Source organism: Anopheles funestus, chromosome 2RL (genome assembly GCF_943734845.2).
Source record: "Anopheles funestus chromosome 2RL, idAnoFuneDA-416_04, whole genome shotgun sequence".
Classification (NCBI taxonomy): domain Eukaryota; kingdom Metazoa; phylum Arthropoda; class Insecta; order Diptera; family Culicidae; genus Anopheles; species Anopheles funestus.
In genome coordinates, this window is record NC_064598.1 from 76,314,617 (window position 1) to 76,341,448 (window position 26,832).

Here is a 26,832-nt window from a genome sequence, read left to right on the forward strand (position 1 = left end):
ACTATTATATCCTTATCACCTAAAACTTCAGCCATAACCATGCTCATAAGTTTGTATGCAAACTCAGTATAAAGACGTGTTTTAACAATACTAGAGAGAAAATAAAGGTTTAAAACTAACCATAATACAGCAGACTTAGCAGGACACCAATACAGCAAGGACTGACTATCCGGCTACGTGGTAAAAATAAGTTTCGTAAGCCAGAAATGGCCGGCGTTATCTGTAAGGTCGTTATAGCCAAGAAGAGAGAGAGAATACAGCAGACGCATGATTCCGTAAGGATCTTACAGATACAGATTATGCTTTAATTCTCTTTTGCCCAAATTTGTGTTACGTGCTTAGTTATATATATCTACTCAAATTCTTCATCTTTTGCTTTGTGTAACTAATAACTCGTAGTTCACGATCTGTTATTTCTGGCTTTCAGTATACTTTATTTAATTGTAGACCGATGACTGAGTTCTTGCAATGGGAAAACATGTCAGATCGGATTTATAAGAACTGCCACCGTTACTAAAACGTGCTGTCTAATGTCAAGAGGAAAACAGTATCAATCTAACATTCAAATTTAAATTCATAAAGATAATATTCATACAGGGATTATGGCAAGTAATATTACCAAACAATCAACCATAAACTTTTTATATGTTCAAAAAATCTTTTTTCTAAACTTTTACGTTAATCTTTTAACCACGTAAAAAGCAAACATACAACAATCCCATTGTGTGTAAAAAGAGATGATGCCGTAATCATTCGGCCGCGCACGCGGCTTTCGATCATCATCGCGGCTTGTACAAGTAGATGCGAACAGGTTTTTAAGGGTGGTCAAAGAGTGAGAGAGAGAGAGAGAGACCTCCTTTTGTCTCTCTTAGCTAAACAAGAGAGAAGAAAATTCATCCCTCGGTTTCGACTGTCGAACAAGCGTGCCCGTGTGGGTAGTCGTTGTTTACCTGCCATCTCGACGCGTAAGGTTCGTTTTCTCCGTTGCCCGCTTCTGTCCGGTTTACTTCCGTTGTTCTCAATCACACGCGTTTGAGGCATAGAAAAAAAAGACACCATTTTTAGGCACTCCAAACTAGTAAAAGAAAAAAAAGAGTCGAGTACTATACTACCTGTGTGTGTTTGTGCGTTTTGCATAACCTTTATCTCAAACCCTTTGGTGTGGCAAACAAGTCATAAATAATCAAATATTAAAGTGAACACAAACGAAAAAGAGGCAACACTAAAAAAAAGTCCTTCCGGTAGGCAATATTGTTGTGTGTGCTTTTTTATCGTCGGTTCCTTTTTTATTCGTTCTTTCGCGCGCGCATATGTACTTCCGTCCGTTTGCTGGACCCCGTAATTGATCTCGTTTCTATGTTTGCCGCCAGGAAGTAGGGCGCCACAATCCCACACACACACACACACAAGTCAGGGACATTCCAAGCAACAAAAAAAGAGTTAAAAAATTGCCCAAAAGTGGTACTTGCCAAACTAAAAGAAGGTGGACAAAAAGCACTCAAACACCCCGGTGGTGCCACCTACGCATCGATCGAAGACATTGCACCGTGTGCTCACAGTAGTGTGTTTGGCAGAACTTTTGGCGCCCGTGGTGTCTTTATCCATTTGTCTTGTTTTTTTGTTACCTCTTTCTAAAAAACAGCATCATGCTCATGCCAAGTACGGTGACATAAAGCAGTATCAGGGGGCCTTTCGAAAACCCTGCCTCAAGTGCTTCTTATCAGAGTGAAGTTGAAAGAAACTGTGTGCGCGCCCGGAACCCAAGCGGGAAAGAAAGCCAACGTGCAGCACTACAGAAGCAGCAGCTCCCGGCCAGAACACACATCCATAACATTCAAGGACAAATCAAGTAAGAAAAAAGGATAGTATGGGTAGACAAAAAGGAAGAAAAAAAAGAACCTGCTTAGAAACGGAAAAACGGCCGGATCAAAGCCGGAACGGTTTCTTTTGAAAGTGCGTAATTGCTAACTTCCCTAGGCCCGGTAGGGCGGAAAACCTTCTTCCGGATTCAGGGAACGCCTAAATGCTCCAAAACTCATTACCTAGAACAGCAAAATCACCGACCGATCAATCAAGGGGCACGTAGAAGGGTGAACACCTTTTTCCATTTGCTTATGGGAAAGTGTTTTCGGCTGTTTCGGTCCACTTTCGTGACGTTTTGTTCTAGGTTCAGGGGTTAGCAATGTGGTTTTAGAATAGGAGAATGTCAGAATTTAATATTATACAAGAATTTTTGGCTAAAGTCTGAAACAAGACCCCCTCACTCACGGTCACTCATCTGCGTGTCAATTTTTCGTACAGGGTGGTTCGGAGACTATGCAATGTGGCCTGAATTTGATTTTTTGGCTAAAGTCTGAAACACGACCCCCCCCCACTCACGGTCACTCATCTGCGTATCAATTTTTCGTACAGGGTGGTTCGGAGACTATGCAATGTGGCCTGAATTTGATTTTTTTTACAATTACTATTAAATTGTAAGGAGGTTTTCGCATAGTTAAAAGTGATTTATTCATCGAGGAACCAAGTTCGATACTCTGTTTGTGAAACCGTAAAATTTTTCTCATTTTTGGCCCCACTTTGCCCCATAACTCAGGCGGTATCCAACGAATCGCCAATCTTTCTTCTAATATGGCTAGAAGGCACTTGTGCCTACATTTCGTCCACGCACTACTAATCGCTACCATGTCTGTGGCCGGAGCTATTCGCGAAAGCAACTGTTGCAGTTTTTCGGGTATTTGGTGCAATTTTCTTCATTTTTGGCCCCACTTTGCTCCATAACTCGGGCGGTATCCAACGGATCGCCAATCTTTGACCTGTGATCGATAGATGGCACCAATGGCTACATTTTCTTTTTGGACGGCCATGCCCTCAGATCTCTGTGCCGGAAGTTATTCGAGGAACCAAGTTCCTTACCCTGTTTGAGAAAATGTAAAATTTTCCTCATTTTGGAGCAATGTAGCAAAATTTTTGAATGTGATATATTTTAATGGGAATTTGTTGCAATTAGTTTCTTTTCACTTAAATAGTGCTTTAAATTAAAAAAAGAATAAAAAATCAGAAAAAATTTTAAAAAAAATTTTCAACTCGAAAATTTCATAAGGGGTACCCCTTACGATTTTTTTGGGAAATTTTGCAAAAAAAAATTAAATTGTTTTATTTTAATGCCAATTGGTTGCAATAAGTTTCTTTTCATTCAAATAATGTTTTAAGCAAAAAAAAATAGTAAAAAATTATAAAAAAATAAAAAAAATCAAAAAAATGAAAATTTACTAAGGCTCAGTTTTGAACCAAATTTTGCCTATAACTCGGTCGGTATCCAACGGATCGCCAATCTTTAACCTGTGGTCGATAGATGGCACCAATGGCTACATTTTCTTCTTCGTCGGCCATGCCCTCAGGTGTCTGTGTCTCGAAACATAATTAAAAAAACACGCAACCGATTGCGAGCCACCCTGCACGAAAAAAAGTCACTCAAATGAGTGCCCGTGAGTGGGGGGGGGAGGGTCTTGTTTCAGACTTTAGCCGAATTTTTATTGAGACGCATAACTTCCACATGGTAGAGTGCTCAACAATCTGTAAATAAATTGTTGTAGAAAGATACAGCTGTATGATACTTCGAGAACTCCAGGAGTTGATAATCAACTCTTAAAAAAAATGTTCATGAAACGACTAGAACCAGAACAGAAATGAAGCGATATTGTATGAAAGTGGACACATTCAGTTAGTTCTTATTCCTATTTGGCTTTGACAACCGTGATGGCCGTCTTGAACTTCCATTCCTTATGCTTGAATATTTCGGTGACCGAATTTACCAACAATAGTGTATTTGCAGACGGTTCATTTTATACGAAACCTTAGCATGTTATCATATTGTAGCGCAAGACAAGTGACAAAACTTGGACTTTTTGGTACTGCGCTCCAATATAATCAGAACCATATACATAACTTAAACGGACCGTTAAAAGAAATGAATGAAATATGCGAAAAAAAATATTTTCGCAAAGCTAAAAGGATGAGGATAAATGGCTAATCTTTATACGCTAATAAATGGCTAATCGTACGTTTCTAGTGCCAATCAAAAATTGGAAACAATCCAACCCGTTCACTCTAACAATCGTGCTTTTGCTATAAATATTGATTGCATAAAATAACGATAAAAATTGAATCGAATAATTATAATGATTGGATTTACCCTTTTTTATGATGAAACTGGATATTAGTGATTTTGATTTATCCTCCAGATGTATGAAAAATAGTTATTTTTACTATGTTCTTTAGTAAATTCTTCTCCTAACTCTCAAATATAGTAATTGGGAAAACATGTTTTAAGATTTATAACACCCGATTCAGAACTTGCACTTAATTCAGAACAAAGACTTACCAAACCAAAAAAAACAAATAAAATTTATTTAAAATTACCCTTTTTATCGCCCGCTTCTCGAACCCTGGGTTTAGTGATAGCCTTCCTTCGGCATTAGTTTACAACTGTTGCTAATGGCACGTTTCCTTGACGATTGCGACTCAAACCCCGTGGTTGCATTTGTTGGCCAACTCACCCCCTTTTATCGACCTTTCGTTCTAACCCTAGTGACAAACCCTGCGTTTTGTCGTTACTATGACCTGTTCTCTTCGTACCAGGAATGCAACATCGATTCTGCCCCCTTCTACCGTGCGCGGGCTAGTGAAATATTTAAAAAGGGCCCATTTTCACCTGTCGGCAATGGGAAAACAAACACGTGCATTGAAAATAACAACAAAAAAAGAAGAATTTCCCATTCGACGTCAAACAACAAGTGGTTGCGCGTTTCTTATTGATACGTTTGTGTTTATCTATTGAGAAAAAGCTTCTCTCTTTCTAACAATTCTTAACAAATTAAAAAAAAACACACACGAAGGAAATAAGAAGGAAAATTCCAGCACAATGTCAAGGTCAGGGCGTTGGTAGAATTGTGGGAAATGTAAATATTTACCTACTGTTACATTCTTTCATGTCGATTGACTCTCTTCATGGATCGTATATCTGCTCGGTTTTATATTTTTATTCCATGGCTCATAAAACCGTCACAGTGCCGTGGTCAGTTTTCTGCTGTAGCAGCATTTTATGAATTCCAACCACATCTAGCATTGAATTACAAAATGTTTCTTTTTGTTTAATTAATTGAGGGGTTTTTATGAGAGTGTCAGAACAATCATGGTATTGTTACAAAGAAGTATGGTTTACGATTTACACACTCGATCACTACTGTTTAGATTTTTCTGCGATCGTTTACTAATGTGAGCTCAAAGGTTGTTAACTCCTAATTTATTATTACAAAATTTTTAACAAAATTAGGTATTTGTATAATTTTGAACGTTTTAATTCAAAGGCCCAAAAAAATTTCGCCTTATTTTGTAAAGATGAGTTTTGAAATAACTATTTAATATTTTACACGATAAATTACAACGAAACATTACATAATTAAAAAAAAAACATTTAAAGATCAATCAGTACGAACATTAACACCAAATCCATTTCAGTCTTAAATTATTTTATTTAATGCGGTAGTTTTCTTTCGCCCTCTCTCTCTGCCGGATATGTGTAATTAATATTTGTTTGGCTTCAACTCTCGTAGACTGAGAGAGTTGGTTTCGCTATTTTTCACGGATTTGTTACGGAGCTTCAAATTATTTTCACTTTCGGTGGTCGCTTCCCATCACGACAAATACCGGAACCATGTAACCGGAACACTTCATCCAGCGCCGGAAGGTTTTACTTTGCGAAACATAGATGAAAGATTAAAGGGAGGTAAACGTGGTTCAAATGTGCCGAATAGTTTGTTTTTTTCAGTGGTAAGATACTAAAATTGTAAACACAGTTTTGGTAACGTGGTGGTTTTAAGATTTGCAAATTTGATTTGAATTTTCCCTTTTACCCGTTACCCATTACTGATGCGAGACTCTTGCTCATCTTCCTGCCTTGTTGGAGAGAAAAAACAAGGAAACAATCACACCGAATGAATGAAAGTGAAGAAGCTGCCCAAGTGTGCTTTTCCTCCCTTACTTAAGATAAACAAAAACCTACCACACCCGCCGTTCGACCTTTGATGATGCCCCCCCCCCCCCCCAAAAAAAAAAAACACAAGAAAAACCAACAACCCCCATTGTTGTGGATAGTAATGACTCTTTTGTGTTTCGTTCGTGTAGTGATGCATTCATTTAATGCCTTTCTTTTGGTGGTTTCGAAACACAACCAAAAACAACGCAATATAATCATCGCTAATGAATTCATCTACTGTGAGTGAAAAATGTGTGCACCGAGGTGGAAAGATGCCGAGGGCCGCGTTTATTACAGGCGAGGAGCGGGAAAGAGTGGCCATGCTGGACCATGCCGGTTCGTAAACATTGCGAATAATTACCGTCTGGAATGTGTCCAGGATGGGTGCGTATTCAATCCAAATTAGATTCTATCTTTCGTGTGCTGTTCATTTGCATATAATCGAAAGCAAAGAAAGAAGAAATGGATCGTGTGTTTTTTTTTTGCAAAGAAGGTGAACTATTGTTTATGTTTGCTTATTGTGATGTACTAGTGTTAAGAAGTATATCTATAAAAAAGATAAACGTTCCAAAGAGCCATAAGAAGACCACTTTGACACCTGTATTGCATATCTTTAGGCGTTTATATTGACATATTCCCGCTATCAGTTTAGCAAATTATTGCTGTCATTCAAATATTTAGTTCATTTAGTACAAGACAACTAAAAAAGAAATCAGATAAATATTCATCAGCATCAATAGTTTAACAGCAAATCATTGTTGTAATTGAGATTAAAAATAAAAAATAATCATATCTTTTTAACAGAAAATTAAATAGACCCCATAAACACGTTCACATGCACAACGACTGCATGCATCTCCGGATCGATTACGTTCGCGCCGACAATAGTTTGATTCCCAAGGTTCCATTCAATAAACAAGAGTACACCGATGTACCTTTACAGTACTGGTTGTTGGTGGATTGAGTGAAATTTTTTAGATGATTTGTTTAGCACATTAAGCACATTCTGTTTAGATCTCACACCAATGGTATTAGATGGCGTTGATCACGTCGTTCCAGAGCGTAGTGCAAGGTTAAGTAAACAATTCTTGGTGCAACATTTCACACACTACTGAACATTATTTGTACAGCGTCGGGTCTTAGTTTGCTCAACACAACATCTGTTCCTTCTTGTATGTTTAATTGCGTTGAAATTCTACGATTGTTAGACGATTCCGTAAAAAAACAAAACAAAAATTAACAGAGAATAAGAAATGTATTTAACCATGTTACAGAAACTTTGGGGCATGGTAACTTGCCAACTATCTTTTCAGGATATACATTGAATAATATATAACGCAAAAGCATTTCTTTATGGAGTACACAGCGACATTATTCGAATTAATAGTTTGTATTTCGATATCTTTTGATCTATCATCAAATCCTTGGATCTCAATATCAATACTCTTTTCTCTTTTTCGTCTTTCTTGTTAGATCAATTCTCAATGCCATACATTCTCATCCGCGGTAATCTTGCGTCCTACGGTCACAAGCATCCATTTCGCGTGCTAGTCTCTGGCTTAAAAGGTAATAAATTATAGCCATTTTATTGTGTTTTATTGCTTCTATCAATTGCTAATCACTCTCTCTCTCTCTCTCTCTCTCATTATCTCTTCATCCTATTCATAGCGGCAGACATTGAACAGCTTAACCGTTTCCCATGCGGAGGTTACAGCGATGAGTCCACTGTCGTCTATTTGCAGCATCCGTGCGTAATGCTGACGGCACTGGAGGTAGGTAAAGACTGCTCGGTCGATATGCAAATGTGTGGATTATTTACTACTCAATTTCGTGGTCAAATTCAAGTGATCTTAAAGGATGATAGCAAATGGAACATTGTTAGACATTAAACAACTACTCTGCTCGATATGATCAACAAATGCATTCTTCTTGATAGTACTAAAATATGACAATCATTCTCCCTTTTCCTTGTAGGTACTCGGGTATCGCGTAGTAGCCTCCTCGTCGACAGCAGTGAAGCAAGATTACAACGAGTACATGTGGACAATGCGGAAAGAGTTCAGCGATCCCGAACCGTACCTCAGCGAAACATCTTCGGCTGTGATTGAGCGAGACAATCTGGCCAACAGTGGTCGAGAGGGTGGCAACTTTAACGGAGGGAGCAGCAAAATCGACCTACCGGAGTAAATGTTCTGGCGGTCATAGCAAATGTACCAAATATTAAGATTCGTACGGGTAGTAACGGTTTTTTCATTTATATTCGAATGAACGACAACAAACTGGTGGAAAGCTGTCAAGGTGACAGCCGCAGAAACGTCACGCAAAGTACCAATCCAAACAAACAAATATTTCGTCCGGTTGGGAAGCAAAGCACAAAATCAGCACTGCGTTTAGTCTAGGCATATTGTGAAGAAAGGCGGCCGTTTTGCAATTTTTCTTCCCGCACGCTCATCCCCGATAATGCGCTAATAGTTTCCGGTAAACCACAACTCGAGCGGTTTGTTAGCATCACTCCTATGGACCATGATTGGGTGCCTGCTTTGCGTGTATCATTCTCGGCCTTCTTGATCATTCGCTTTACATCATTGATTAAAGCTTAACGCTTCGCTCTGCGGCAATGACCGAAAAGCCCTGTAAGGATCGTGATAACCATGATCATACGAAATGTTCATCGAAAGGTGTCGTCGCGACACAGTCACTGAGTGAGCTGGATTTTGACCGAGGCATATGGAGTGCGGGTACGATAGCAAAATGATTAAATTGATTGCACTCAGTTTATAAAGAAACAGCACATATATCATTTTATATTTCTAGCGATGAGTAACGAAATTGACCGCTTAGAAACGCTTATTACCAAAGGACATCTTTACGATCGGGACAGCTGCGGTTATACTGCACTACACTATGCAGCACGTAACGGGCATGTCGAGGCTTGCCATTTACTCTTAGCACGAGGACTAGGAGTAGACGAAGTAACGAACGGTGGCGTTACAGCACTGCAACGAGCTGCAATGATGGGTAAAATTGCTTCGCTAGCATCGAAAGTTTTCCGTCATCCATTTGCTAAAAAACTTTTTTCCTCTCCGGATACAGGACACTACAAAATCCTGCAGCTACTGATAGCAAACAACACAAACGTGACGCACAGAGATAACGATGGCAGAACAGCTTTGCACCGTGCGGCTGAAGGCGGTCATTTGCAGTGTTGCCAGTTGCTTGTCCGCTTAAATCCTGCCCTATGCCATATACAGGACGTACGGAACCAGAAACCGATCGATCTCGTGCGACAAACTCACAACGATTCGGACCAACTAAGAAGCTTATTGAACGGGTAGCACACGACCCGGTACATGGTGTATAAATCACTTTTGTTTTATAATTCAATCGCTGCAATACACCTTTGTCTTCCCGAAACTTGCTTGCTAAAGGTGCACTACTTTAAAAAACCCATTATAAAATGTTTCTGTTTCTAGCGCTTATTTATGTTTTGCGTGTGCTGCACAAGGATGATTACCTTTTACCCACAAATTTTTAGGGAGTAAACCGTGTATTAGAAATGTTAAAATAAAAGATATTCTTTAACCTACTTACCTAGTTATGTGTTGGACGGCTATGCACTGCAGTCGCCTTATCAATTATGGTTTAACACCAAACAGGTCATGTAAAAATTTTGCCCCAAACAGGACGTCAGTATGAGCCAGGATGGCCGCGCGGTTTCAAAGCCTTAATTATCTGCTTATGTACATCAAAAGAGTCCAAGCCGTCAATCGACACCCAGTTTTCGAATGTTTAACAAACTTCACAACGATCCAATTTTGGTCTGTCCCAGACACTTCTGCAGCGTAGTTTCACCACAAAAGGCTGGTTCATTTTCGTATATTAGAATAAACACCTTTTTTCGTGATCCTTCACCTTCCCGTCAATGTAATCTCCTTCCACTTCGCCTTCTCTCAACCGTTTGGAACGTTCGCACGATGGCTAGTTGGCGTTAAATGTTTAATGGATTCTTTTCTCTTTCAAATACAAATCCGATCGAATTTCTCTACTGCTTGTTCTCCTTGGCATTCTGCAGTGCTTGCGTCATGTACAGCTTAGCCAGCGATTGTGAACAGAACTGAGAAATGTGCTGCGCGTACGTGTTGATCTGTCCCGATACGATCATCGGATTCAGCCGGGTCGGGACCGGAATCGGGCGGAATAGTTTGTTCACTTCCTCCTCCGGTACGGCCTGTTCACCCTTCGCAATGCGGGCCGCATTTTCCTGCGCATGCTTGGCCAACATTCGATGCTTCTCCTGCTCCTGCCGGATGGCTGCCTGTTGATATTTGTTGAACTTAGTCGCTTCGTGATTCAACTCATCCACCCGATCCATCATGCACCGGAGATGATTCTCCAGTACGGACGCAGTGCCAAGATCGAGGAAGTGTGTGCCCTCCTCTTCCGGCACCATCTCCGTCAGCTCGGACATCATGATGTTGCACAGTGCCGAGTTCTTGATCACAATCGGGATCTCGATGAACAGGTTCTCGTAACCGACCTTCAGATTACGCAGCGCTTCCGGCGTAAAATCGCGCTCCTTGTACATCGCGATGGCCTGCGGTGTCAGGCGGTACGCTTTGAGCGTTAGGAAGCCACGGGCCGACTTCTGCGTATCGTAAATCAAAACCACCGACTCCTCGATGCTTGTCTGATAATGGTACTGCGACTCCAGCAGTGTGCTGGACAGGAAGTTACCCACGTCCGCGCTCTGGTACCAACCGACATGAAAGTGGTCCACATTCACGCGCCGCAAACGGCGCATCATCGTCAGCTGGTACTCTTCCTCGTCGATCGTCTCGTCCGACTTGGGGAACGGGAAGCAGTTGGTAATTTCTAACCGATCATCAACTACCAACCCGAGCAGTGCACCTTGGGCCACTTCCATATTATTCAGCGATTCTTCATGGCAATGTTTTACCATTTTCATCGCCGCCTGAAAGGAGCAAAATCGAAACACAGAGCATGAAAATATTGCACCAGCATCATCATCGTTGACACACACACGCGCACACACATGCAAACGCACAGCCACGCAGGGCGGCTTTCTTGCGATACACGAGGAGCATGTTTCAAGACGTCCCGGCGCACCCAGGACATTTCCACTATTTTCGTAGAGTAAAGTAACAATAGAAACACTAAAATATACATACCAGGCCATCGCACTGGACGTGGGAAATGGTATTATCGATGGGTTGCGAACGAGCACGATTTCCACGACTTGCCATCTTTGCGAGTTTGAGAAGAAGAAGCAGCGAAGCAGTGTAGGGAATGACAGCTGTCACTTCTGAAAGCAGAGAATTTTTCGAGCAGTTTTCGCCCAGTAAGTGCTCGATCTGCTCGAAAGCCACAGCGATTTTCGCCCAGCGTAATTTTTGCATAAGCCACAGCTTCATTAAATTCAAATTAGTCGTTCAACCCGAAGTCTAGACACGACTAAGAGCTTTTTTAAATTACTTAATTTTGTTTTCACTAACACAGTACAGTAATTGTTTATGATGTGCACTGTGACCATAGAAGGATTTCGAATGACTTCATCTCGATTACCACAGTTCATGTAAACTATCGTTCACTTGCTTTTGCCGAATTTCAATTGCCAGAAATACAAAAAAAGTAATTTGCACACACATCCGCTATTTTACATCAGTTCGTAGCGTTATTTATTTCGTCTTCTGTATTGTTTTGCATGCATACAGCAAACTAGAGTTTAAATGTTCACCGTCAGATTTCACCGTGTAAAAGCAAACTCACCCTCAACCAAACCACCCTAGTTTAGGTTTTCTTCTACAACCGTTTCCCAATAGCCCGCACACCTCTGATCCGAGATTAGATTCCGCATGCGAGAAGATCCATTTCCTATCCTATATGCAATAAGGAATGTGTATGGAATGTATACATTACACCTCTTATTGTGTTGGTACTTCAAAATTACGAGAACTGCAGAACGGTTAGCGAGAAACTACTAAGAGCTGACATGTTGACACACCTAGGTATATTGTTAGTTTCCTGCTTTCCTGTACACAGGATTGATGCATTTTCGTCTGCATGCTATTGCACTTGCGATGGCCTATCGGTTCCGGTCGCGCACAACATGGTGGAATGGATACAACACTATATTCTAGCTAGCGTACATCGTAAAATAAAGCCCTGTCACTTCCACCATCTCCACCACTCTCGGCTGACCAATCTGGAACCGGAAACGGAAGAATGATTCCTGTGCATTAATTTGAAAAAGTATATACCAGTAATTCCTTTTTCGTTAATGAATGTGTACGGTTTCTGTTACCTTTGCCTTATAAATATGTTTCATTGTTATCGAAAAGTTTTCTTCTGAACGTCCTTACTTAACACCTTCAGCCAGTCAGCAAGGTGAAATGTATTTTTGATTTTTACACGAGGATACTTCCATTAAATAGACATTGATTTTTTTTCAGCACTGAGGACAGAAATGACAGTGCTGTATAAGTTCGATACAATGTACATTTTTGAATTAAATAGCTTAAAATGAGTGTTTGCTTATATACGGTTCTAGATGTTAAGATTATACCCCTTTATACTTCTTCTCATACAACAGATAAGGGGGAAACAAACATGGGCTTTAGCATATTTGGCCACACAACAGAAAACAAACAAACAAAACCATCACATAATGCCATTTAAAAAATCCTACTCAGTGTGCGCTTATGAGATTGATTTTTCACCTTTTGTGAATTGATCTTTTTTTTACTATTGGGGTGTAAAACGAAATATTCATACATTAAGTTTAACCTATACTTGATTTTAAACCATGTTCTGCACCTAGACCTTCTTCAGCTAGTATCTACTTCCTGGTTGGATCAGAAACTAAGGAGACAAAAAACAAAATTCTACACCATCCTAACTAAGGTAACCACAATACTGTTTCATCCTTCTTAATACAAAACCATTTTTTCCATACGAAGCACGTTCAATTATACAAACACACATACACACACGCTCACACAGTTTTACCAAAATGTTTGCCGTTTGCCAATGATTCGGTACGAATTTCGTGTGGTAATTTTGCGCCTAAAACCAGTTGCCAAAGTAGAAATAGTTAGAGAGCTCTTATCTGACTAAAACACCTGGATGGAAATCCAGGTGGCACCGTCTCCGATGGTGAAACGTGAATTGCACATGATTTCCATCCGGGCTCATCCACTCTATTTACCCTAAATAATTTTGCCTAACCTTCCAAAGGTACCCGAATGTGTTGCTTATTATGCTTATTTCCCCTTTATATTTCGTCCCCTTTTCGGTCGTTATTATTATCTTCATCTATAGCTTAAATTCCAAAATTCATAGTTTACATTTGTGCTCCGTTGGGACGATCGTGCAGGACGACACGTGCTTGCGCACGGAGCGATCGAGCCGATCGTGTCCCGTTTTAAAAATTTTGAAACAGAAGAAAATACATTAACAAAAAAAGAGTTTTTTTTTGGTTTGGTTTGTTTTTGGTTTCTATCGACTAGATCCTCCACGATCGACGTTTGAATTTTACCGAATTTATCATTCTTTTTAGTTCATAAATTTTGATCGACTCACATTCACACTGGACACGTTTTTCTCTCTGGAACTAAAGTTGGTAGGTGGAATTTTAAATAAAGGTAAATATTGAAATATTCGAATGAACTAAATACCTTCACATACGAACATAAATAACTTTGTTCACATTTCATAACGTATGTCAGAATTCTTAAATTTGGGGTTGTATCTGGCATCTCATGTCGTGTGTAAAAAATTAATGGCTAATAAAAAAAAGAATTGAAAAAGGTAACGAAGAACTTATTGTTATAAATAAGGTATCGTTATGACTAGCAACACAAGTTACGTATCACAATAGAAATTGGATTTAATAATTGAAGAAACGTTCCTCACACACTTATTAAATCACATTCACGCCCAAAATTCCTCGTACTCTCGCACCCACATACACACCGTGTTTCACATGCATTTATCTCACTACTTGTTTCACTCACCCATGAACACCAATTTTGCCACACAAGATTTAATCCACATCTTCACAGTTTCGTATAGTAATGGTGAAGTTACCAGCAAATTTGCACGAGCTACAGTGCAACAAATTATGTACAGAAGAACACGGAAATTCAACGTGCGAATGAATGAACTAATTAAGTCCTTTTCCCCTGTTGCTTTCCTATCGGCGTGTGGTAGTAGCTCCAACCCTATCAAATGTCTATGTCCAATCCTATATACTAATGCTTCCCTACGAAAATTCCCTACGCAGGCTTCTACTCTCTTTCGACTAGAATTTCGTTATTCAAGATTAGCACAAGCACCACATACTGTGACTGGGTCTGTGACTAGAATGACTAGAATGTTACTCGCTTTGCAACTATACGCGGGTGTACCGCGACGTGAATCTATCCTTCTGCAAGGATTCGATCGGTACGCAATTGCTAAAAAGGAAGGCAACAAAAACAAACTAGTGCTTAAATTCGTTAAGGAACCAGCTGCTGATTAGACGACAAGTGCAAGACGGTACGACTCTGCCTGACAAACAGGCGATACGGGATTAATAACAACTTAAGCATATTTCGCATGATCGGTAAGGAACAAAGCAACGTGTACGAAACAAACAGAAGAACATAACAATTAAATAGCGTCCCAGCGCTACGAATGGACGCGGGATGTCTATAGCAATTCTACTACCATTGTTCAACGATCTCAGTAAAGATACTGATCGATCAGATGCAGCTCGAGTGGCGTTACCGTCGCATTACTCTCCGTGACCGCCTCTGCTAGATAGTTCTTGATGAAGTACGGCAGCGCTAACCGGTCCAGCTTATCGCGCGTATTAATGTGCTTAATAATGATGGCCCTACAGCGGTCCTGAAGGTTGACAAAGTCACGGCGCGTTTCCGATAGTAACATTTCCGTTTTGGCTGCCGTCGAGCAAACGATCGGATAAAGTGGTTCTCGGACCTAAATAGCAAAAACAGGACAAGTTTCGTAAATCATGCATAGAGAGCAAAAAGGGCTTTCTTCCGTACCTCATTCAATCCACGAAAGGCAACACCCAGGCAAACGTCATCCTTGTAGTACGTTAGCGTACCCGCAATACCGTCAAACAACAGGCCGATCTTTGTCGGCTGGTTCTCCTTAAAGCGTTTGGTGTAGTTGCGTGCGACGCCTCCATGCCACAGAAGTCCCTTATGCGAAAGGCCCCAGCCGTTGCGATCCTCTCCAAGCAGATTGGTGAACATGTTTACGTGTAGGCGTGCTTTCTTCGTACCAATTCCAAACATCATGCTGTAGAGTATAAATTAAAAAAAAAGGACAATTTTACAGGATTGTGATTTACTATCGTTTAGTGAAAAATATCTGTAACATCAAAGGATGTAGATTTGGGACGTGGAGAGAAAAGTAAAATGGTAAAAGCTTTTACAAAGGTATTACGGTTATTTATAATACGTCCAAGAATTTCCTCTCTCTCTATTGTGATTGATTTCTCTGACTGTTTCTAGAAATAACTGGGCCCAAAATGCTACTGTACTATTATACACAAGTTTTTAAATATCTGTAGAAAGCCAACCTAGATCTTGATATATTTTCGAAGATGCAGACACCATTTACTCACAAATTTCCTTTTTACCAGAAATATGTATATTACCGCCTCTGTTGCTCACTATAATGAAGACTAACAGTTGTGGAGTTTCGCCATTGTGAAGTACATTACATTCACCAGGTTTTTAAGGATTAGTATTGTAAAAAAGGGAGTCACGAGACATCTCAGCACATTAAGTCCTGGGAAATACACGATTGATAGGCGACAGCGCTCAGGGATGCCGGACCGCTGAGTTATTAAAGAAAAAGGCTCTATAAAAATGTATTCTAGAAAGAAGCATAGGTTAAACAACTATTCGCCATTACACAACCCTAGTTACTTATTCTCCCGTATGTTTTCGGACTACCCTACTGCAATAAAACTAATCCCACCTCAACCATCCGTAAACATAGACCACTTCCGACCCGTGCAAAGCAAACATCACGTACGGTAAGACTGGTGTGTGCATTTGCCATACGATGGAAACATGTGACGGTGAAAAACAAAGGACCATCCTTCTATTTTCCATTTTATAACACACAATCGAGGACGATATTCGCAGGCTGAAAGTTCCTTCAAAAGCTGGCTGACTCCAACAGGGCCAATACATTTGCAATCCAGTTGCAATTCCGCCATAAATCTGCATTTAGATAAGTGAAAGGTAACTGAACCTCGTGCAAAGAAACATGCCTTGAACAACCGTATCTAACTTGCTTCTTCCCTTACATATTACTGAGATTGGAAAACTGAACAAACCCATTCAGAATAATTAATGCAATGATAAAAGGTCCACACCGAAAGGATACAACCCTGTCGGTGAAATCTCGGCCAAAGCGCTCATTCCTCCAATTACGCTGAAGCACCAGGCACGATTATTTGGATAAGCACAATCTCGCGTTTTTTAGGAAAACAACTTCATTATATTTTCATTTTCGACAGCGCTTGAACCATTTTGCGCCGTATAAAAACACTTATTAATAAACAAAGCGATAAAAGTGTTTCTTAATGAGCGTTCAATTTTGATAATAGCCTTTCCTACGTTTTTGCCCAATGCTAAGCAATACAGACAAAAGCGTTTTAATCAGTGATAAAGAACATTGTAAAAGAGAGCTCTCTACCTGGTTAAGGATATGTTTGCAAAATTTTCTTACGCCAATCAAATAAACCAGACACGGAAACCGCTTGTTTGATAACTTTGGAATTAGAACAACAATCTGGATCCGGAAAGTGTCTCAATATGGTGCAAAAACCAGACATTATTAAACCCCTACTTTATCGACTAATTTCCGGCGATAATAAAGCGATGGACAAACATTCGCAATATCTGTTAGAGTACTGGACAGAAAGCCTTTAGACCTTTCCAAGAAAAAATGAGCTGAGTCTGTGTTCAAGTGTCCATAAAATCTTCAAGATAGAATGTGGAAGAAGATTTTCAGACAGGCACGTTTTTGCACGAAGGCATGTTTCTTACGGTGGTATGGGTCTGTTTATTATTTCAGACGCATCCTTACATTTGTCCTCCATACCGCGGGGGAGATTTTTCTATTTCTCAGAAGTGATCTGAAAAGGGCGTAAATACGGTAATTTTAATTAAAAATTATATTAACTCGTCCCTTCTTTTTGCGATACGGCAGCTTGTCTCAGACATGGTCAAAGAGAGAGATTCGTGTATGAAATCGAGTACTGTTAACGCGTTAATCCAGGGTTCACGGTTCCTTAATTACGGTTTATCAAAATCTAAATTTACACAAAAACTGGACATAATAGAGCCATTATCGAAGATGTGCGAGATATATATAGTATTCTTGATTTTTTCATTACTATTGTCGAAAACGCAAATGTTGGCTTCTTGAGAAATAAGTACTGTATTACAGGATATTAAGAAATACTTAACATATATACATATGTTAATGTCCATTCAATGCCTGCACACAGTTCTAACTAAAATTCATCTTTTTGAAATGATCGAACAAATAACAAAATTATGAGTTAAGAAGTTAATTTGGAAAGTAAAAAACGTTTCTAAAAACTGTGACTAGCCAACCCAAATCATGCACGACCATAGTAGAAGAGATTGCAGGTTTCAATAGGACTGATTTTCCCCTTTATAATAACCAACGAAAAAGGGAAAACTGCGAAGGGAAGTGAAAATTCAAAAATGTTTTCAAAAAACCAAAGTGTAGCGTTAGAAGATCCGAACTATTGTAACACAAAATTAACAGTTCAGCATGGTGGGAACTCGTACCCGGCAATCGATTCAAAGGGCAAACGGTGACACGACATCCTTGAGGACCACTTCTACATTCGCCAGTTTAACGTGACGGAACAGAAATTTTGTTTTTCGGGGGTTGGGAGTCTCAACATTCCACGTTTTTGTCTGTATTCGTCCACGTATTTCGTTTCTCGGGACGGTTATAAATCACAATGAATTTTTTAAAAACACCTTCCCGTGTAAACTGTGCAGCATACACATTGTACAAGCGTGTCAACTGAACGCTGCTGCTTACCGACCCGGTCCGGAAGCATCCTTATTAAGTATGGATGTAGAGGAAAATACCACTCCGACGGGGCCACGGGGTTGTATAAAGTATTTCTTGCTGACACGAACGAATTTTTACAACCAACAGAGAAATCCATTCGATCGACAACTTTTCCAGCCGCAACTAAAGAAGAAAAAAAACGCAAAAATACAACGATTTATAGCATCAATTAGAGCGTCTGGAAAGTGCTAAACCACACGAGTTACGTCTCTGCGTCATCGACCCTTCGTCAATAGTTCCAGCCAGCAGCCAGCCATGTGGTCATTAAAATAATTCCCGGAAGATGCTAGACAAGTGTGGGTAAGGGACTATCAAAACCGTTCGATCGGAAACAGCAACTTTCCGGGTTGACAAATCGATTGTTTTTGCGTCCTTTTTCTTCCCGCCAGGATATTGGTACATTATGTAGCTTGTCTGCTTGTAAATGTTCTTCCAAATGTTGAATGAAAGTGTTTATCTGAACACACAATCCTTTGTGTTTTTGTAATCCACTAAAAAGTGGTCCAACTATACCAACCAGTTGGTGTAAATTGACAATTGATTTTGATAAATTACTATTCACGCTAAGACAACAAGCTTGTTGATTGCTGTTGTTAGCCAATTTTTTGCCAGTTTCGATTACGTCACGCCTTTCCCTGACCTTACAGTGAAATATGAACCCAATTTGGTGCTTTTACATTATTGGTCTGTTTGCTGGAAACTTTTGGAAAATCCTACAAAGAGAACGGATAAGATAAAAGATGTAGTTATTATCCAAAAAGCGTTCTTCAATATAACTGTACTCCCCTTTTATCGAAAAAGTACATATGTTAGATGATTAGGATCTAAAATACGGTTTCCAACATCAAGGGCGTATGTAGAAAAGTTCAACACATTATTTCCCGCCATGTCTTTCCTTCGCTCTTTCTACCAACACCATACCAAGCAAGTAACTTCCATTTGATTTCGATGTTTATCATCGAGAAAAACAACGACACCGTAGACCAAATTGCTCTCACAGTTGCTGATGCGACAAAATTCGTAATAGACTAGAGAATGGAAGGACGTAAATACGGTGGTTTAGGTAGCATTTATTGCCCAAAAACCGTACCATATCACTCGTACGTACCAGGGAGTTGTTTTGTTATCGTACTATTAGTTACAGGCTTTTCTTTACGGGGGTTAGGTGCTTAAACTGGACGGAAACCTTGCAAAAGAAAGTTTTTACTGCGCGTGGAAACTTTTACTCATTATTTACAATGGATTGTTGTGTGCTATATGCTAGGACCCTAGAAGCTAGAAAGACTAACTGGAAAGCTGCACTTCTTTGTGCTCATATCAACTGGGTTTAACCGAGCTTCGGAAAGGTTAATCTGCTTTTCTTCTTGAGATAGGATTTAAAACGGAAGTTGAGAAATATTTCAACTGCTGAATGTTTAGGGAAAAACTATCAAGAATTCTCTGTAACTATAGAAAAGTTATGAATATGTATCTGGATGTTTTAGAACATTTATACATAGCTAAGAAAATTCTTTCACTCCGTTTTACGAACATATTAAATTGTCACCAGCAGCCGTCTCAGCATACCTATTGGCAATTCTTTGAATGAGGTGATAATTGAAGTTGGGAGATGGATAACAACAATATTCAGCTAACTGTGAGTGATACAAAGCCACATGTGGATAATCCCGTCAAATTGAGCCTCTATTCTCTGATGTTTCCATCGTTATTTATCAGTATTTCTGCAATCACGAAAGGACTAAATAATTTGATTGAAAAATCTATAACTTCGAAGGAGAATTTCTAGTAAATCTCCAAATACGGTTAACCATACAAAGAAAATTGAAGATAATAATTGTTGGACAACCTCTCCGCTAGTAAGTACCAGACTTGTCTAACGAACCAAACAGCAAGGTCCGAAGATGGGTAGTCTCATCTTTCAATTCCACTCAGTACACCCGGGCCAAAACAATAGAGACCAAAACCGACAAATACATCGCCGACGTGGCAGCAACATGGTGAATCAACAAATGACTAGAACGCGTGCTCTGTGGCTTTTTTGTGTTCCAATCGCGTATATGTCCTTTTGGCAGCGAGCCTTCGCTCTACTGGACATCGCATCCCTTTGCGTTTCCTTCGCCGCTTTTGGGAAACCAATTAGTAATCAACTAAAAGAGAAAAAGAAAACAAGAACATAATGCTCCGTAGACGTAATACAACCAACCGCACAACGAAATGCCACGTTGCGCTGGTCGCAGCAAAGTACAAAAACGATACAACAGGAAGAATTGACGAGGACATTGAGGTGCTCTCCTTACTTCCATCTCCTCCTAGCGGTCGCGTTTCACACAGGACAAAAGCGTGAAGGCGGATAGGCAGAATTTTCCATCGTAGTAGACGACGTTGTCACACGATGTGTATCATGTTTTCCGCTGGCACAATGTTCGTTGCTCCCTTTCGGTTTGCTGAGTGTGGTTGTAGTGCTCTTTTGCACATCCCTTTTGTGCTTCATGCCTTCGTTCTGTGCGTGTACTGCACGTAACCCATATTTTTCTCGATGAGAACGTGGGTTTTCTGCTCACCATCGCCCGCCATTATGGCAGGAAGTTGAACAAAACAACTTGCGCTGCTGCCATCGTAGACACCCACTGTCGGATATGAGACGACGCGTACGATGGGTTGCTGTGATGGATTTATGATTGTTCTTGACAAACTGACACGGTGTGCGGTGGCAATGAGCAATGCGACGGGGGTTGTGCGATTGATAACAGGTTTTCCGCCCTTTATCGATTTTTATCGACCCCTTCTCTACATCGTACACGCAACCCGCGCGGAAGAAATGTTCCATAGACTTACCTCGTACCGAAGACACGCTGCGATAGGCTGATTTCCCAGTAATAGCGCCCGTTGTTTAGTACGCGTGTTCCACGGATCCCGGCCGTTCCTTTGCTCCAGTTTGGATGAAAGTACACCCGTCGGTTGTCCGACCGACTCAGCCACACCTCCTTCGAGCGGTCACGCTTGTTCCAACTCCACATGTCTTCGCAACCGTTCACAAGGGGCCGCTCGTGTTCTACCTGAAATGCGTTGTTGTTGTCTAGGGCAAGTGAGCAGGCATTGCAGGTGCTAGCGTCCATCGGATGACGTCCGGAGGTGCCCGAACCGTCTTCCAACAGCAGCACCGAATGCTGCTCGCTGTCCGAATGTACCGAACCCGCCTCAGAGGAAGACGAAGAATTCGAAGAAAGGGAGGAGTTGGAAGCGTTCGGTTCGTTGGTGGGCCCAAGGCCACTACCGACATTCCGGTTCTCGTTGATCGTCATCAGCTCGTCCTCGTCACTCGTCCCGACAGTTCCCACCACACCCGCCGGCACCACACCCGTATTAGTCGTCGTCGTCGTCGTCGTCGTTCTTCCCGCGCCGGAGATGGCCCGTGACGCGGTGGCGCGACCCCTGGCCCTGAGCGAACGCGGTGACGGTGGTCTAGCACTCATGCATTCTACCGATGGTTAACCGGGTAGTCAGTAGTGGTTGTAGTACTGCGTTCTACTGCTGTCACCGTACGCTCCACCGTCCCGGTTGTGCATCAGTTCCGCCCGGTTGCGTCGTGTACGGCGCGGACGCACTCCCAGCCCTGTACCGAAGCCACTGTGGCCGCCACCACCACCGCCTCCCCCACCGTAACCACCGTACTTGCCACCGTCCTGATGCCCGTGGGTCGGGTGTATTAGGAACGAGTTATAGCACCGCAACACTAGCTTGTTCAGAAACACGCAAATGTTTTTCAGAAACAGCAGTATCAGTATCAGAGTCATGCGGAGACTTTCGCAACGGTTTTTTTTGCTGGGGTCGCACGGTCCTGTTGGTATCTCCCCCGTACCACTGCCGGGGGAGTAAAACGCTAAACAATTGTGTCACGCCACAGCCCACAGGACGACTTCCTCACGCGAAACACACGAAAATACTTGATAGCGATTTGCAACGGATTTTCACTGCCAACTAGATTATTGAATGTATTCGAATTCTTGACTTACAGAATTTTCACTAATGTTTGTTCCTAGCTCGGCAACGTCTATCGTTCACGTCCACCGTACGGGACGTTACCTTGGAAAATGCACATTTTCCTCACTTCGTTTGCAGACAGCAACCAATGCGCCATCGATTTTCCTTCCAATGTGTGAGTGTATGTGTGTGGTTTCGTTTTTAAAGGGAAACGGCTCTTTCTTCCTTTCTGCACTTGCCCAAAACTGCACAGACACACAGTGGAAAAGCAGCAAGGGCTGGCTGCTATTCTTCCCCGTAGCTACTGCGACGGCGCACAGTCCAGTGGTGTGTGCTGTTGATTCATCCGAAGCAATGCAACAACGGGGGCGGTGGTGTGTTTGCTGCCGAAGTACAATTCGGTTCCAATACGGGAAATATGCTGGAGAAGGTTATTATGCAAAACAAAAACACAAACACTGACTGAAACAACGAAAAAAAAACACGCACAAATAACTGCCTCTCTTAACTGCACACCGGAAAAGGATAAAAGTAACGTGTACGGCGTCTTTCAAGTGGTACACCACTTGTAATCACAATCACCTACGGACGGATAAACACTACGCACTGGATGTAACGTCCACTTCACCCTTGCAGAACGCACGAAGGATCAGCAGTGTTCAAAGCGGCTCGCAGAAAATAATAGGATATGAACAGCAGAAGCAAGTTGCTAGTGTTGGTGTCAATTCCGACACACGGCACAGACTCACACACACACACAAACTAACACCCTTCCCAGTGGCGAAGGGATGAAAATAATGGTTTGCTATTCGCCCCCTTTTTCCACCCTTAATATGTGGGGTGAGTTATGTTGTATACACACGGTATTTCCCGGTCTTACTCCTGCGATCGATCAGAAACGAAGTTTATGGTGGTGTGCGTGTACGCACTTTCAAACACATTCATTCGTACGGTGTACGCGATGGAATGAAAAGAAAGATTTGTTTTGAAAAAAACAGCTACGGTAACATTGCGGGAGTGAGAAAGGAACAATACTACGCAAGGATGATATGATGCTAGGTACCGAAAAACATGCGCTGCTATGATCTTCGATTTAGTAACGTAGTAATTTTTAATTTGGCACATTATTTTAGAAAGGGTAACTGCTCTCCAGTTTTCGGCAGTGTACCTATTTCGACAGGTGTGTAATTAAAGCCAAATTATACTTAAATGCTTAAATACTTAATATTTAAAATACTTAAAATGATGCCAAACGCTTTTTTAAAACATAAAAACGAAGAGATATTCTCCAAATACGAAGTACAGAGAAAAGTTTCAAATAATGACTCATAGATGGAGCTCAACTGTGACACTTGACATAGTCAGTTTTAGTACCGTGTAGTTATTTTGAAACTGACAACAGACAAATGTCAGCTCCTGCATTGGATGCTCTCCTATTACTACGAATCGAATTTTTCTTTCGAACCTCTTTATCGAAATCGACGACGAAGCTCGCGTTCTTTGGTAACGATTTGCAAACAATCACATGGCGCAATGATCACAAATGACTTAAATGTGAAATTTGTCACAAATGAAATGAAATCACAAATGTAAAATTTGAAATAATTAGTAAAATAATAAATACCTATTATTTAAACGAACAAATGCAAAGTTAATATGCTGCACATCAAGGGTATGTAAAAAAAGATAAAAGATGATACAAAACAAAAAGCAAATTCGTGCATTGAAAAGTTCCTTGAATAGCAGTGTGTCCAACATAATTGAAACGACAATACGAATGATTAAACTTGTATCGTTGTTCTGCGCATCCTAAAAATAAGGGCATGACTATATTCTCTTATCATCCTATTTTTACCCCCTTATCGCTTAGCAAACAAACACGTGAACGGCATGATTAATCACTTCGAGCTTTTCAGATGCAACATCATACGTGTGTTAGGGCTTTTTTGGTAAATTATTTTATTCAATTCTGCCACAAATACGAAAACACACCTGTTCACCGCACTACCCACCGAATAGATTGCCTTACAACTAGCCTAGCAGACAGTGTGTTTGCCACCTTATTGTGTTCACATTACGGGGTAAAACATGTTGAATATTTTTAGTTGTCTTGCTCAATTCGTAAGAGGAAACATGTTTGAGTATTTTCTTAAGTAATGCAAATGAAGAAAAAATAAATGATACGAAAAAGAAACATACCAAAACATAACTGGGTCACTATTGAAAAAGTAGACATTAAGGAAATACACGAACAAACAAACTGATTCTCCAATAATAATAAAAAAACAAACAACTTTTCCCGATACTGTAAACAGAAACGTAAACGAAAAGGTAACTAATACAGAGTATATATCAAAATTTAAAACACTCCATACTACGCAATAGAAAAATGCCACTTTTGTGGCTTATTTAACAAAATCTGGATTTGGTTCAATCTTGTTGGCAAACTGTAGGTGATTATCGATGATTTGGAACATTTCTTGTGGCGCAGGAAACCGACCCGTTTCTAACTTTGACCACACCGGTACATCGTTCAGCGTAATCTCGAATGCACCGGATGATATGAGCTAGGGCAGAAACGAGAAATTAAAAACTCGAATTGTGATGTTTGGCTCCGCACCAACAACCTACTTACCTGAGCTTCCAGCGTATTGCCGAGGAAGAATATCATCATCGATGCGTACAGTTTATTGTTGAAGCACCATTGCCACCAGCCGGCAAATGGATTGCCAATGTAGCGTCCGATATCGTAGTTCGACATCAGCGCTGCGATCAGCAGCAGCTTCGTGACTAGCAGGACCTTCGACAGCAGCATATTAAACCCGGACGGGTCATAGTTACCGCCCCGGATCGTAATTTCCGGGTACTTCTCCCGAATTATGTTATAATAATCATCAAATGCCTTACGATACCCGCAGGAATAACTGCGCCGGAAACGGGACGGGATAGAACACAATGCATTAGGTAGACGGAAAAAAGTGTTATTCCCTTGCATCGATCGATCAGCTGGGATGCTTACCAGTACAGGAACGTCATCGTTGCGCCGTACCCGCCAACATCTTGGCTGAACTTGGTAAGTGGTATTTCTTTCTCGCCCTCAACCATGCTCATGGCCAGACCGGCCAATAGCACCGCTGCCAGGAGCGCAAAATGTGACCGCACCAACGAACGCAACATATTCCAGCTGCGAATGTGATATTTTATACGAGGTCGCACAGGAACAACACAGGTCTACTGTTCTAATTGGTTTAGTTGATACGGCCCAAAAATGATACGAGAATGCAGACTCAAATTAATCTCTTTTACTTTCTGTACTTTTGTCGCTTTTTTATTTATACCTGATAGCTAGCTGTCCCTTTTGACGTTTTGTTGACATGTGCGCGGGTTATGGAGCGTTTACACGGTACGATGCTTTTTGAAATGGAATTTAAAAAAATCGTTGAACGTTTCACTCACCGCCCTTGTTTGTTTCGTTGTATTTTACCAGTTAGTTCTGCTTACATAACAATGGGTCTTTGTAACGTTTTCCAATATGTATCAAATTCTCGTAATATAAAATAATATTGAACACTGCTCAGGTTTTGTAGTTTTATTAATCGAATAATTCGTTTACATATTCGTTTCAATGGTTTTTTGTTGCTGATTTCTAACTTACTAAAGCTGATGCTGCTGACGATTAATTGTGCCCAAAACGTGACCAATGGTACGCCAGTATCATCTCACAGGGCACATACAAGAATGTTACAAGGAAATAAAAACGACGTTAGCGAAACAGAAACAAAGAAGGGCGACGGAACGCGGTTCCGCCCATGAACACAAGTGGGAACAGTATAGGGACATTCGCATCCGCTGGTAACGTTCTCTAGCATTGCGTTTGCTGACGGTTTGGTATGATATTACATGGTTTTTACTAGGGAGTTTGTTATGTTAGAACACAACAGCTACTACTACATCCAGCCTGGTACCATTCGCTCCTGAACGGTTTCCTTCTTATCGAATGTAACAAAAATGAAGAAAAATTATTAATGAAAGTCTGACCCTGTTGCAATTTCAGCGAACGATAATGGCACATACACTCGCTTGCACATCCGGAAAGCGATTAAACGTTTCCTACTACTCGCTAGCTTCACTCACTAGCCCTGGTTGCGGTTGCGGTTACGCTGTCTGCCCGCTGACACTCGTCTCCGCGGGGACACTGGTTGAGATGGAGGTAGCGGATATTGAGGACGCGACACCGTGGCTGTCTGCGGTCTGCGAAGGGCCGATGCGGTTATCGAACTGCCCCCGTGCAGTGCACGCATGATGCCGGCCTTTCGACGGCAAACGATGCATCTAGAAGTCATGGGAAAAGGTAGGTGGTTAGTTGAATCTCGGAAGCGATCACCCACAGATTTAATACTTACCGACTGACTTTGCTGGTTTGATGTGCTTTTAATGTCATCTGCTGAGGCCTGTTGAACTGCATGGCGTCGTCGATGATCGTTAACCAGAAGGAGGAAATACCATCGTAGAAGTTGCACGTACCATGTCCATGGCATTCGATGACCGGTTGTGGTCGGAACTCTTCCATGCATGATCCAGGCGATACAAAGTCCTGGCCGAATCCTCCGGAATTATCCGATGTATGCTGCAAACAAGCAGGTTAAATGGTTTTA

The 26,832-nt window shown here is 41.1% G+C and overlaps 6 protein-coding genes across 8 annotated transcripts in view; 2 read left to right on the plus strand and 4 right to left on the minus strand.

The window, feature by feature from the left end:
• Positions 1-894: 894 nt before the first annotated feature.
• LOC125764002 (uncharacterized) lies at positions 895-8,272 on the plus strand. Of its 2 annotated transcripts, none has more exons than XM_049427762.1 (5): positions 895-970; positions 1,643-1,849; positions 7,508-7,600; positions 7,703-7,806; positions 8,009-8,272. In XM_049427762.1, the coding sequence occupies exons 3-5, from the start codon at positions 7,519-7,521 to the stop codon at positions 8,219-8,221; spliced, it is 399 nt and encodes a 132-aa protein (XP_049283719.1). In that variant the 5' UTR covers positions 895-970; positions 1,643-1,849; positions 7,508-7,518; the 3' UTR covers positions 8,222-8,272. The 2 variants fall into 2 exon arrangements, with proteins under 2 accessions (XP_049283719.1, XP_049283720.1); XM_049427763.1 differs by having other exon boundaries at positions 928-1,241.
• Positions 8,250-9,620, plus strand: LOC125763994 (ankyrin repeat domain-containing protein 39). Its single transcript, XM_049427745.1, has 3 exons — positions 8,250-8,772; positions 8,849-9,052; positions 9,128-9,620. The coding sequence occupies exons 1-3, from the start codon at positions 8,652-8,654 to the stop codon at positions 9,367-9,369; spliced, it is 567 nt and encodes a 188-aa protein (XP_049283702.1). The 5' UTR covers positions 8,250-8,651; the 3' UTR covers positions 9,370-9,620.
• Positions 9,621-9,847: 227 nt separating this feature from the next.
• On the minus strand, positions 9,848-11,358 carry LOC125763951 (eukaryotic translation initiation factor 3 subunit H). Its single transcript, XM_049427694.1, has 2 exons — positions 11,224-11,358; positions 9,848-11,006 (listed from the first exon to the last, which is right to left on the minus strand). Exons 1-2 carry the CDS (start codon positions 11,296-11,298, stop codon positions 10,077-10,079), a joined length of 1,005 nt encoding a protein of 334 aa, XP_049283651.1. The 5' UTR covers positions 11,299-11,358; the 3' UTR covers positions 9,848-10,076.
• A 346-nt stretch (positions 11,359-11,704) lies between these two features.
• Positions 11,705-21,995, minus strand: LOC125763954 (SPRY domain-containing SOCS box protein 3). Its single transcript, XM_049427697.1, has 3 exons — positions 21,032-21,995; positions 15,103-15,361; positions 11,705-15,034 (listed from the first exon to the last, which is right to left on the minus strand). Exons 1-3 carry the CDS (start codon positions 21,667-21,669, stop codon positions 14,777-14,779), a joined length of 1,155 nt encoding a protein of 384 aa, XP_049283654.1. The 5' UTR covers positions 21,670-21,995; the 3' UTR covers positions 11,705-14,776.
• A 2,109-nt stretch (positions 21,996-24,104) lies between these two features.
• LOC125763991 (thioredoxin reductase-like selenoprotein T homolog CG3887) lies at positions 24,105-25,637 on the minus strand. The gene is made up of 3 exons (XM_049427741.1): positions 25,197-25,637; positions 24,813-25,101; positions 24,105-24,744 (listed from the first exon to the last, which is right to left on the minus strand). The coding sequence occupies exons 1-3, from the start codon at positions 25,352-25,354 to the stop codon at positions 24,583-24,585; spliced, it is 609 nt and encodes a 202-aa protein (XP_049283698.1). The 5' UTR covers positions 25,355-25,637; the 3' UTR covers positions 24,105-24,582.
• A 114-nt stretch (positions 25,638-25,751) lies between these two features.
• Positions 25,752-26,832, minus strand: part of LOC125763895 (collagen alpha-1(IV) chain) — a 36,322-nt gene continuing 35,241 nt past the window's right edge. For both annotated transcript variants that reach the window (XM_049427577.1, XM_049427576.1), the window contains 2 exons: positions 26,581-26,804; positions 25,752-26,509 (listed from right to left, as the gene is read on the minus strand). In XM_049427577.1, the coding sequence (XP_049283534.1) occupies positions 26,311-26,509; positions 26,581-26,804 (423 nt within the window). In that variant the 3' untranslated portion in view covers positions 25,752-26,310. The remainder of the gene's footprint in view (positions 26,510-26,580; positions 26,805-26,832) is intronic.